This window comes from Pleurodeles waltl, chromosome 5, assembly GCF_031143425.1.
Source record: "Pleurodeles waltl isolate 20211129_DDA chromosome 5, aPleWal1.hap1.20221129, whole genome shotgun sequence".
Taxonomy (NCBI): Eukaryota; Metazoa; Chordata; class Amphibia; order Caudata; family Salamandridae; genus Pleurodeles; species Pleurodeles waltl.
The window spans coordinates 67447501-67460935 of record NC_090444.1 but is presented as its reverse complement, the minus strand read 5'-3'; the positions used below and the strand labels follow the sequence as shown (position 1 = coordinate 67460935).

At 47.3% G+C, this 13435-nt stretch overlaps 1 protein-coding gene across 1 annotated transcript in view; it reads right to left on the bottom strand.

The window, feature by feature from the left end:
- Positions 1 to 13435, bottom strand: part of GTF3C2 (general transcription factor IIIC subunit 2) — a 720157-nt gene that overhangs the window by 504768 nt on the left and 201954 nt on the right. Inside the window, exons 6-7 of the mRNA XM_069236502.1 lie at positions 8032 to 8109; positions 5881 to 5979 (exon numbers count right to left, since the gene is read on the bottom strand). Of these exons, the coding sequence (XP_069092603.1) occupies positions 5881 to 5979; positions 8032 to 8109 (177 nt within the window). The remainder of the gene's footprint in view (positions 1 to 5880; positions 5980 to 8031; positions 8110 to 13435) is intronic.

Below are 13435 nucleotides of genomic sequence, written 5' to 3'. Positions count from 1 at the left end.
TATCCCCTGAAACCTCCCCTTTGGAAGGAACCCTGATATGGTGTGGTTCTTGTTTGTTGGCTGGTGGTGTCTGTGGGTTGGCCACGAAACCCCCCTCTAAATGAAGTTTTTCTGAAAGAGCCTCTGCTCTGCGGGGAGTAGAGTGCGCCCATGGCCTTGGCCGTGTCTGTGTCCTTTTTAAGTTTTTCAATGGCTGTATCCACTTCAGGGCCAAAAAGTTGTTTTTCGTTGAAGGGCATATTAAGGACAGCCTGCTGGATTTCAGGTTTGAAGCCTGAAGTGCGGAGCCAAGCGTGTCTCCTTATGGTGACAGCAGTGTTGACTGTTCTCGCTGCAGTATCGGCTGCGTCCAGTGAAGAGCGGATTTGATTGTTTGAGATCGTTTGTCCCTCTTCAACTATTTGCTGCGCCCTTTTTTGGTATTCTTGGGGAAGATGGTCTACGAGAAGTTGCATCTCATCCCAGTGAGCGCGGTCATATCTGGCCAGCAGCGCTTGAGAATTTGCGATGCGCCACTGGTTGGCTGCCTGTGATGCTACTCTTTTTCCTGCCGCATCAAATTTTCTGCTTTCTTTGTCCGGAGGTGGGGCGTCACCAGATGTATGGGAATTTGCTCTTTTGCCAGCTGCCCCTACTACTACGGAGTCAGGTGGTAACTGCGAAGTAATAAACACTGGATCTGTGGGTGGTGGTTTGTATTTTTTATCCACCCTTGGGGTGATGGCTCTGGATTTTACGGGCTCTTCAAAAATTTGTTTTGCGTGCCGTAACATCCCCGGTAGCATTGGGAGACATTGATATTGGCTATGTGTAGCCGAGAGGGTGTTAAATAAAAAATCATCCTCTATAGGATCTGAATGCAGTTGGACATTGTGGAATTCTGCAGCCCTAGCCACCAGTTGTGAGTATGAGGTACTGTCCTCTGGCGGTGACGGCTTCGTGGGGTATGAATCTGGATCATTGTCCGGCACTGGGGTGTCGTATAGGTCCCAAGCGTCTTGATCCTGATCATCTTGACTTATGGTAGCTTGCGCTGGTGAGTGCATTTGTGGCGGTGTTTGCGCCGGCGATGCCTGTTGTAGTGGAGAGGGCGGAGGCGTGACTTTTTTGACCACTTTGGCTTGTGGTTGTGCGTCATCCTTGAGGAGACTGATCCTTCTTTTCCTCATTATTGGGGGAAGGGTTGATATCTTCCCTGTGTCTTGCTGGATGTACAGTCTCTTTTGTGTGTAGTCTGATTCTACACTTTGGAGCTCTTGTCCAAATCTGTGCATCTGGCCACTTATTCCTTGTTCCTCTGAGTAGGATGAAGGTGTGGTATTTTTCGGCGCCGAGAGAGAATCTTTTTTCCGTTTCGGCACCGACAGAATTTTTGTTCCTTTCGGCATGGATTCTCGGTGCCGATGTTTTTCGGTGCCGGTATCTTGTTTTTGTCTCTCGGAGCCGCTTTCTCGGCTCCGAGGTTGCTCCATGGCGGTCCCTCGACCGGAGTCGGGTGTCTTCGCTATGGGCGTGCCCTTTTTCGGCGCCTTCGACGGGTCGCCTGTTTTATGGGTCGAGCCATGGCCTGTTGGCAGTGGCGTCCCCTGGGCTTTCGTTTTGTCGATGGTTTTACTTTTCGACGTCTTACTCACAGTTTGTTGCTGTTGTTCGACGTCGGAGTCTCCGGATTCTGATTCCGGAACCGAGAATGTTTCCTCCTCGTCGTCGAAACGTTGTTTTGTCGGCGTGGACGCCATTTGTAGACGCCTGGCTCTTCGGTCCCGGAGTGTTTTTCTGGACCGGAAGGCTCGACAGGCCTCAAAGGTATCCTCCTTGTGCTCGGGGGACAAGCACAAGTTACAGACCAAGTGCTGATCTGTATAAGGATACTTACTGTGACATTTTGGGCAGAAACGGAACGGGGTCCGTTCCATCGGCTTCGATGTCGCACGCGGTCGGGCCGACCAGGCCCCGATGGGGGATCGAAACTGCCCCAAAGTCTTCCGATGATCGGTGTCGATGTACCTAACTATCCCGATACCGAACGGAACAATACCGACGCTTTCTTCCGAGATTCTGACTAACTTTCCGAACCGAAACACGGAGCGAAAAGGAATACGTCCGAACCCGACAGCGGAAAAAAACAATCTAAGATGGAGTCGACGCCCATGCGCAATGGAGCCGAAGAGGGAGGAGTCCTTCGGTCCTGTGACCAAAAAAGACTTCTTCGAAGAAAAACAACTTGTAATACTCCGAGCCCAACACCAGGCAGCGGACTGTGCCAAACATGTGTATCTGCAGCAACATATGCCATCGAACTGGCTAGGACCCACAAGTCCGTAGTTATGTCTTGCCAATTTTGGTAATAATCTGTGAGTCTCCCCCACCACAGGTGTTGTGTGTTGGGGGTTTGTGACGTTGGAGTCACTGTTTAGTTTGTGGGGTTTTTGAGCTTTGGCATTTCCCTCTTGGTTTAGGGAACTGTCCACCCCTATATTGTCCCCGAAAACCTCCTCCTTGGTATTGGCTCTGGTATGTGGGCCTGGCCTGTGAGGTGGAAGGTTCTGTGGCTTGGGCCCGAAACCCCCCTCTAAAGTGTGGCTTCCTAAAAGTGCCTCTGCTCTGTGGGGAGTAGAGCGCGCCCATGGCTTTGGCCGTATCAGTGTCTTTCTTTAGTTTGTCTATAGCTGTATTCACCTCCGGCCCAAACAATTGTTGTCCATTAAAAGGCATATTCAGCACAGCTTGCTGGATCTCTGGCTTAAATCCGGAGGTGCATAGCCACGCGTGTGTCCGAATGGTGACCGCCGTGTTTACTGTTCTTGCGGCTGTGTCTGCTGAGTCCATAGCCGATCTTATTTGGTTGTTGGAGATACTTTGGCCCTCCTCTACAACCTGTTGGGCATGCTTCTGAAACTCTTTGGGAAGGTGTTCAATGAAATGTTGCATTTCGTCCCAATGTGCCCTGTCTTCTCCACCCTAGGTGTAATGGCTCTGCTCTTCACGGGGTCTTGAAACACCTGTTTGGCGTGTTTTAACATGCCTGGTAACATTGGCAAGCTTTGGTATTGGCTATGTGTTGATGACAGGGTATTGAATAGAAAATAATCTTCTATAGGTTCCGAATGTAATGCTACGTTATGGAAAGTAGCTGCCCTGGAAACCACCTGCATATAAGCAGTACTGTCCTCTGGTGGTGATGGCCTTGCTGGGTAACAGTCCGGACTATTATCAGAGACTGGTGCATCGTATAGATTCCATGCATTTGGGTTATATTGACTCATCCCTGTGTGCGTTGGTGACTGCATCATTGGGGGTGTTGCTATTGGGGACAGATGTGGTGAGGGTGGTGGCGATGGCTGTGGAGAAAACTGTGGTGGTGTTTTTTCTTTAGCCACCTTTGCTTTGGGCTGCATTTCAGTTTCATGGAATGCGAGCTTCCGCTTCATTTTAATTGGGGGAAGAGTTCTTATTTTCCCCGTGTCCTTTTGTATGTGGAGCCTTCTCTGTGTATGATCTGGCTCTCCCATCCCCAGTTCTTGTCCAAACTTGTGGCCTTGTAGTTGTGAGGAAAGGCCCTGTTCTTCCGTATAGGAGCCTTGTTTCGGCTCCGAGGCTGGGTGTTTCGGCATCGAAACCTTCTCAGCAGTCTTTTTAGGCTCCGAAGAAAACTTTTTTGATTTCGGGGTGCCGATCTCTCGGTGCAGAGTTTGGTCGGAGCCGGTATCTCGGTGACGAGTATATTCTGAGCCGGTATCTCGACCGGAGTTGGATGTCTTCGGTTGCTGTGTGCCCTTTTTCGGTGCCGATGCTTGGTCACCGTGCTTTCGGGTAAAGCCATGGCCTGTCGGCAGTGGCGTCCCCTGGGCCTTCATGATTTTTGAGTGAGTTTTGGCCGGGGCTGGTTTACTCACGGTTTGTTGCCTCGTCGGCTGCTCACTCTCTGGCTCGTCCAAGTCTGAATCTGGGATGGATAATGTCTCCTCCTCTTCGACATCGGGGTGTCCGGTCGGTGTCGACGCCATTTGAAGCCTTCGAGTTCTCCGGTCGCGCAGCGTCTTCTTAGACCGAAATGCCCGACAGGCCTCGCCCGTATCCTCTTTGTGTTCGGGGGACAAACACAGATTACAGACCAAATGTTGGTCTGTATAAGGATATTTAGCGTGGCATTTGGGGCAGAAGCGGAATGGGGTCCGTTCCATGAGCCTTGAAGATGCACGCGGTCGGGCCGACCAGGCCCCGTCGAGGAGTGGAAGCCCCGAAGGGCTGCTGGAGCTCTTCTTTTCTTCGGTGTCGATGTGCTATGTCTAACCAGATACCGATCGCAAACAATACCGTCAAATTTTTCGTTCATTAACTAACTTTTCCGAACCGAAATACAGAGCGAAGAGGAACACGTCCGAACCCGATGGCGGAAAAAAAACAATCTAAGATGGAGTCGACGCCCATGCGCAGTGGAGCCGAAATGGGAGGAGTCCCTCGGTCTCGTGACTCAAAGACTTCTTCGAAGAAAAACAACTTGTAACACTCCGAGCCCAACACTAGATGGCAGGATAGTGCACAGCATGTGTATCTGCAGCTACACATGCCATCGAACATATAGATATATATAAATATATACACACACCAGTATTTAGGTGGTAGGCTGGATACTTCAGAACTTATGACTATTAATCATATTTCATTGGAGAAGAACACGTATTTTCATGTTATGACTTTGAAGCTCCACAGCTAGCTAGAGAAACATTATCCTCTAAATAAGTGAACATTGGGCATCATCTTTAATGATTTAATTACATGAAAAATCAACTATGCTTAGTCTAAAGAGAATCCAACATTTCATCCACGACACTGTACAGAAATTGACACTAGGAAGTGTTATAAAGGGAAATGTATACAAGCACATTCTATGTTATAAAAGCATACAATAACTCTTACAAAATCCAGATCCACGATGTCCGCTAGAACTGTACAGTTGGCAAGAGCTGTATTGTGTATTATTTGCCATAACAATAATATTATTATAAGTAGCAGTAGCAAAAGGGCCTACCCAAGTATAAGAAACTAAATCCCACAATGGTTTCTCTTAAAATAAGCCTTAGGCTTCAGCTTGGTTCAGGTCCTGTCTAGTATTTTATTCTGGAATATATTTTAATTATACCTCCTCACAATACGTAAGAAAGTAAATAAAGAGGTGTTTTTCTTGTGGATGTAATGTGAAGCTGCACTGCAAATGTCCATTCTCCTGCCACCTTGATTCATGGGCACCATTTGTGCAAGGACATGTACCCAAAGCCTAATGGATAAAACAGAAAGCTTTTTGGACGGAGACCTTTCACTATAAATGCTTGTGCCTACAGAACTCTCTCCTTTATTATCTTCTACTATAACCAGAACGACAGAAGTTGGAAGAGGGGACTGAAGAGTACCTACGGACTTGCTTAGCAGGAAGCACTCTTGTCTCCCTTTCCTGTCTCCACTAACCGCGATGCTGTGAAGCACTCAGAAGGCAGTGAGAGCTCAATTAAACATACTTATGACATGTCACAGATACCTGTAAGAATCATAGGAAATCAAATTATTCAGTGTACAAATCAAATGTGTTTAGTTTTGTTATTGAAACAGTATTCATATGCAATTAGGAATATTACATCTTTTGTGATGAATCAATAAGTGTTTCAGCTCCGTGGTAGACCGCTGAGAATGTCTGTATTTTCTTTTTTGATGCCATGAGATGTATGGATTTGTGCATATAATAAAATACCATGATAATTCTTGCAAAATCAAAACCAGCAATGTTACTTTTCCCCCATACCAACAATGATTACTCACATGAAATTGTAATGTGAAAATTAGCCCCTCTCCTAACACAGTGAACCTAAGGGAAACAAACAATACCTGTTGAGCCTGTAAAAGGTGCCCTCTTCTCTGAGTCCTTCCCGTCTGATGGTGAACAGAGGAGACTTGACTTCTTGTGGCATGTAGTCACTGGCTTCACTGAAATAAGAAATGGAGGGCATGTATCATGGAACACAGTGCCGTGCATAATCATGATCTATTCCCATGAGCCAAATACTTGACATTTGAGAATATATTGAAAAACCACTAACATGCAGGTAAGAAAGCCCTGTCATCATGACCCGCAAGAAGATGTATTAGGAGCCACCTTCTTTTAATGTGGACCACATAAAACCACTGTCAACCTTCTGCACTGGACAAAATTCTCCACAGTGCACTTTAAGTTCAACCTGCAATAATAGTGTTTCATTGCACCAACTACTTCTACACTTAGGACAGTAAAAATCATAGAGAGCAGCAAATGCTTCAGTTTTCTTGCACCCTTTACTGCTCTTGTACTGGACAACTCGAAGTAGGCCCTGAGCTATGATTGGCCTTGAATCAAGCTCTGCCTCTAAGCATTATATTCATGTCTAGTGTCAAGTCTTATTAATTTGCCTAAATTGCAAATGTTCTGCTGTTTCTGCATCATGACACCAATGCAGCTCAGTCAATAATCTAGTAAATTGGCATGTGGGGAGCTTGTCTGCAAGGGCCCGGACCAGAAGTGAAGTTGAACAAGGATATTCATTCTTGTTATGCCTTTGGTGCTTGTATAGAGTGCTAATCGCCTATGAGGTCATCCACGCGCTCTGGAGCTAGTGTGTAAGGCCAGACTTGTAGGGCTTCTTCAAAAAGCCAGGTCTTCATCTTCTTGCGAAAGCCAAAAAGGAAGAAGGCTCTAATATGTTGTGGGAGGTCGCTGCAGGCTTTAGGAGCCAGGTATGAGAAGGTGCGCCCCCCCCCCCCCCCCCCATTAGCTTTTGTCTGCGTGGTGTGTTTGCTAGTGTGAAACCGGCAGTGCAGAGGTGTCTGGAAGGTTAGTGGAAAGGAATGCAGCTATTCAGGTAGGCAGGGCCTGTGTTGTAGAGTGCTTTGTAGGTGTGGGTGAGACGTTTGAAGTATGCACACCTGCGTATCAGGAGCCATTGGAGTGCCTTAAGGTTTGATGTGTTGGAGGCTTGGCATGGGAGGTTGAGGACTAGTTTGGCTGATGCGTTTTGGATGGTATGCAGTCTTCTTGTGAGCTGGTTGGTTATGCCTGTGTACAGGGTATTCCCATAGTCTAGCTTGCTGGTGATAGTTTGGGTAATCATTTTCCTGGTACTGTGCAGTAGCCACTTTAAGGTTTTCTTCAGCAGCGTTAGGGTGTTGAAGCTGAACAAGATCACTACACTGCCTTGGGCGGTCATGTCCAGTTTGTTGACTATGATGATGAGTCTGAGGTTTCTTGCTTGTAAGCAAGGTGCGGGGTGGGTCCGAAGTCTGTTGGCCACTAGATTGAGACCTCTAGCGAGGCGTATTTCCAGAAGTCCACCAATTCAACCTTGTCCGAGTTCAGTTTGAGGTAGTTGCATTTCATCCAGATGGCCATTTTGACGATGCATGTGGTGAACATTTTCCTTGTGCTGGGTGTTTTGTTCAAGAGGTACAGTATCAGTTGTGTGTCATCGGCATATATGAGGATATTTATGTTGTGAACCCATGTGACGTCGGCCAGAAGCATCATACAGAAATTGTTAAGTACCGGGCTTAGCGAGGAGGTTGGAGGGACTCCGCACATTAGCTATCGTGCTTCAAAGGAGATGGGGGCATGTTGGCAGTTCCTGGGGTTTGTCCCTGGATGCCTGCTTTGCGGAGTCATCAGGTTAATGGTATAGGAAATGGTGTCAAGGGCTTCTGAGAAGTCTAGTTGGTTGAGGGCTGCAGTTTCCCCTCTGTCGAGGATTACTCAGATGTTATCCGTTGCTGCTATAAGGGCAGTTTCCATGCTGTGGTTGGGTCTAAATCCTGTGTGGCATTGAGAAGCTTGTGTTTGGCGAGGTGGTTAGAAAGGAGCTTGTTGATGGCATTTTCCAAGACCCTAGCTTGGTAGGCAAGGAGGGATATTGGTCAGTGGGTCTTCTGAAACATCCTTGACTACCATTACAGTATTAGAATCATTACACTACATCAAAAAATAAATTACGAACACGCTAACAGTCGACTTACCTATCGGTTAAGAACGTCCACTTTGTTGACGAAGGAACCCACTCTGGGAACTCCCACGGTGAATGATGCTCTTCTCTACTGTTAAACAAAGTATGTCTCACATTAGGATGCTTGCTGATCTCTACAAAACATGCAGCATCACAGTTCACTGGACATCACAGCATTAAATACAAGACGGTCGTAAAGTAACACAATCTGATAAAATGGTCAAAGCTCTTACAACTCTGAGTATCATAATCCAGGAATAAACATGAACATCAAACATTTATTCAAAAACAATAAGGTAAGAAATCAAGTGGTTTTTGCGTATACCACTTAAAATGTGACAAGCATTGTGTAAAAAAAACTTTGACAAAGCCAACTGAATTTGCATGTTACACTGTCACAGGGACTAAACTAATGAAGGAAACACGTCAATTGGTTACTATAGTGCACTGTTAGCTTACTCTACCTTTTTCTCACTGTTGTACCTCTGCTGCTGTGACCCAAAGAATGCCCTGAGACCATGCCTGCTCATGTTCTTAGTGAAAACAGTCCTTAACAGTAGAAGCATCATTTTTCTTTTTTTTACACCCAGCCACTTGGTTTCACTGTCCGTGCGCCCTCGTGCAAAGGGTACAGCGGACTGTCATTTCAGAGGATAGAAGTGAAGAGAGGTGTAAATGTAAGATTGCACTTACGTCACTAACGCTAGATTTTGGTTGGGAACAGTGTATTGAGTTCACTTCAGAGAACATCATGTCAATGTAACCCAGCCCAGTTTTCAATGCATTTGAAACAGAAGAAGCAGACAGCTACCCTTGCAATCACCCTCTCTGAAATTGTATGTTTTTTAAATCCACTTTTATGCAGCATTTTGTTTGCACATTCGGAAACTAGCGATTTGCAGGTTGCAGTAGGAGGTCGGGTCAGGGTTACTTATAAACTGAATGAATATGAACAAAAGAGGACATGGGAGTAGGGCGGCCAAACAACTGACATAAGAGGAGCGTGAAAAGACAACAGATAACGCGGGGTGGTGAATTTACAGCACTACATGTCACGAACAGATGCTTACAAGGTAAGTAACATATTCCATATTGATGCATGTGTGGCTGTAGATACACATGCTCTGCAGACTGTAAAGCACTCCCCCCTTAGAAGTAGTGGCTAGCCAGTGGGTGTTGCAGTGGTTTGAAAACGGGTACTTAGCACTGCCTGATAAACACTGGCTTGTTGGCGTACTAGAACATCCACACAGTAATGTTCAGTGAAGGTGTGGACCATAAAGCTGCCTTACAAATGTCAGCTATGAGCACGTTTCCTAAGGCGGCCATGGCTGCTCACTTTTTTGCAAGCAGAGTGTGCTCAGGGAGAAACAGGTAAAGGTCTTTTGGCTTTAAGATAGCAAGTGTGAATACATTTGTAGGAAGTTGGCTCTGTATATATTATTTCAAAGTAAGAAATAGTGTGCACAGAGTCCAAGGGGTCCCCTTGGAGGTAAGATAGTAGCAAAAGTAGATAATTCTAATGCTCTATTTTGTGGTAGAGTGGTCGAGCAGTAGGCTTATCAGAGGGTAGTGTTAAGCATTCGTTGTGCACACACAGGCAATAAATGAGGAACACACACTCAAAGACTTACTCCAGGCCAACAGGTCTTTATATTGAAAAAAATATTTTCTTAATTTATTTAAAGAACCACAGGTTCAAGATTTACATTCAACACTTTAAATGCAAGGTACTTCACTTAGATACTTTAGGAACTTTGACTGAACACCATATCATGTACAGTCTTTTTACAAATGGCAATAAGCTATTTCAAAAGTGGACACTGCAAAAATCAACAGTTCCTGGGGGAGGTAAGTAAAGGTTAGTTTTGAAGGTAAGTAAAACACTTATAAGTTTCAAAGTTGGGGCATAGGCAGCCCAACGTTGGGGGTTCAAGGCAATCCCAAAGTTACCACACCAGCAGTTCAGGGCCTGTCAGGTGCAGAGGTCAAAGTGGTGCCCAAAACACATAGGTACCTATGGAGAACAGGGGTGTCCCGGTTCCAGTCTGCCAGCTGGTAAGTACCCGCGTCCTCGGGGGCAGACCAGGGGGGTTTTGTAGGGCACTGGGGGGGTTGTGGGGGGCAGGAAGGCACAGAAAGTACACCCTCAGCGGCACAGGGGCGGCCGGGTGCAGTGTGTAAACAGGCGTCGGGTTTTGTATAGTAAGCAATGGAGAGACCCGGGGGTCACTTCAACGATGCAGGCAGGCACAGGGTGTGCTCCTTGGGGCAGCCACCACCTTGGCTAGGCAGAGGGTCACTCTTGCACTGGAGTTTGGTTCCTTCAGGTCCTGGGGGCTGCGGGTACAGTGTTGGTTCTATGCGTCGGGTCCCTTGTTACAGGCAGTCGCGGTCAGGGTGAGCCTATGGATTCTCTCTGCAGGCGTCGCTGTCGGGGCTCAGGGGGGTCGTCTCTGGTTACTCACGGGCTCGCAGTCGCCGGGGAGTCCTCCCTGAGGTGTTGGTTTTCTGCAGGTCGAGCCGGGGGCTTCGGGTGCAGAGGGTGAAGTCTCACGCTTCCGACGGGAAACGTGAAGTCTTTGGAAGTTGCTTCTTTGTTGCCAAGAAGTAGCTGGTTTTGAACAGAGCCGCTGTTCACAGGAGTTTCTTGGTCCTTGGGTGCAGGGCAGTCCTCTGAGGCTTCAGAGGTCGCTGGTCCCTGTTGGATGCATCGCTGGTGCAGTTTTCTTTGAAGTTGGTAGACAGGCCGTTAGGGCTGGGGCAAAGGCAGTTGTTGTCTCCGTCTTCTCTGCAGGGCTTCAGGTTAGCAGTCCTTCTTCTTTGTTAAGGTTGCAGGAATCTAGTTTCCTAGGTTCTGGGGTGCCCCTAAATACTAGATTTAGGGGTGTGCTTAGGTCTGGGAGGGCAGTAGCCAATGGCTACTGTCCTGGAGTGTGGCTACACCCTCTTTGTGCCTCCTCCCTGTGGGGAGGGGGGCACATCCCTAATCCTATTGGGAGAAACCTCCACTCTCAAGATGGAGGATTTCTAAAAGCAGGAGTCACCTCAGCTCAGGACACCTTAGGGGCTGTCCTGACTGGTGGGTGGCTCCTCCTTGTTTTTCTAATTATCTCCTCAAGCCTTGCTGACAAAAGTGGGGACAGTGGCCGGAGGGGCAGGCATCTCCACTAGCTGGGATGCCCTGTGGTGCTGTAACAAAAGGGGTGAGCCTTTGAGGCTCACCGCCAAGTGTTACAGTTCCTACAGGGGGAGGTGAGAAGCACCTCCACCCAGTACAGGCTTTGTTTCTGGCCACAGAGTGACAAAGGAACTCTCCCCATATGGCCAGCAACATGTCTGGTGTGTGGCAGGCTGGCAGAAACTAGTCAGCCTACACTGGAAGTCGGGTTGGTATTCAGGGGGTACCTCTAAGGTGCCCTCTGGGTGTATGTTACAATAAATTGCACACTGGCATCAGTGTGCATTTATTGTGCTGAGAAGTTTGATATCAAACTTCTCAGTTTTCAGTGTAGCCATTATGGTGCTGTGGAGTTCGTGTTTGACAGACTCCCAGACCATATACTCTTATGGCTACCCTGCACTTACAATGTCTAAGGTTTTGTTTAGACACTGTAGGGGCATAGTGCTCATGCACATATGCCCTCACCTGTGGTATAGTGCACCCTGCCTTAGGGCTGTAAGGCCTGCTAGAGGGGTGACTTACCTATGCCACAGGCAGTGTGAGGTTGGCGTGGCACTCTGAGGGGAGTGCCATGTCGACATAGTCATTTTCTTCCCACCAGCACACACAAGCTGTGAGGCAGTGAGCATGTGCTGAGTGAGGGGTCCCCAGGGTGGCATAAGACATGCTGCAGCCCTTAGAGACCTTCCCTAGCATCAGGGCGCTTGGTACCAGAGGTACCAGTTAGAAGGGACTTACCTGAGTGCCAGGGTTGGGCCAATTGTGGAGACAAAGGTACAGTTTAGGGAAAGAACACTGGTGCTGGGGATATGGGGCTGCCTTTATGAGGTGGTGAAAAGTCAACAAAGTTGTTTAGACTTTCTGAAAGTTTTTGTTCTATCCATGTAGAACATGAGTGCTCTTGTGGTATCTTTTGTATGAAGAGATCTTTCTGCAACGGAATCCTTTCAGGGGAAAACAAAACTGGCAACTCAATGGATTGGTTGAGGTGAAATTGAGAGACTACTTTAGGGAGGAATTTAGGGGTGGTGCGGAGAACCACCTTGTCTCTGTGCATTTGGAAGAACAGTTCTTTCCAAGGTTAAAGCCTGGAGATCCATAACACACCTGAGTGAGGGTAGAGGTTCCAAAGGGGACCCTTGATTCTGGTGAAAACAATGTTAAGGTTCCAGGGGGGATGCTGGAGAAACTCTTGGTGGTATTACCCGTTTGAGTCCTTCCAGGAAGGCTTTGATGACTGGAATTTTAAAAAGTGGAAGATGCTATCCATTTTGGAGGTAGGCAGCTATTATAGGGAGGTGTAATTGTACGGAGATGGATGCTAAATGTATCTTTTGTTAGCTAAGCAGGTAGTACACAATGTCTTGCACCATGGCTCTCAGAAGATCAATTTGTTTGAACTGCCAGTAGCAAACACAGCACTTCCATTTCATTGCATAACAGGCTCTAGTGGTGGGTCTGCATGCCTCCTTGAGACTATCCATGCATTCTGGTGGTAAGTCAAGGTAGGCAAACTATGACCTCAGGAGCCAAATTGTCATATTGAGCACTTTCGAGTCTGGGCGTCTGATTTGTCCTTGATTTTGAGTGAGAAGGTCCGGCCTGTTGGGGAGCTTCTCGTGTGTATCTATAGAGAGGTCTAGGAGTATTGTGAACCAAAGCTGACACGCCGATGTGGGAGCTACCGAGATCATTGCAAGAGACGTTTGCCTGAGCATCCGAACCACAAAGGGAAGAAATGGGAAAGGCAGAAAGAGTAAGCAAATATCCCTGACCAACTCATCCATGTGCATTGCCTTTGGACAGTGGGTGTGGGTACCTGGAGGTGAAGTTTGGGCATTTGGTGTTTTCTGCTGTGGTGAAAAGGTCAATCTGAAGGAACCTCTACTTTTGGAAGTATGGTAAGAGGACTTGTGGGTGGAGTTCCCATTTGTGAGATTGCTGCTACATTCCTGCTCTGCAGGTCAGAAACGTTGTCTGTTCCCAGAAGGTATTCCACCAATAGGTGAATGTTATGATTTAGAGCCCATTTCCAGATGGTCTGAGACAGGTGTGATAGTTGTGAAGACCGTGCCCCCCACTGTCTTTGTAGGTAATACATGGCTGTCATATTGTCTGTCCGGACTTTGACAATCTTGCGAGACAGGTGAGGTGAGAAAGCTTACAGTGCTTGACAGACTACTTGAAGCTCTAGGTAGCTGATGCGGAGGGATTGAAGCCTGATATCCCAAAG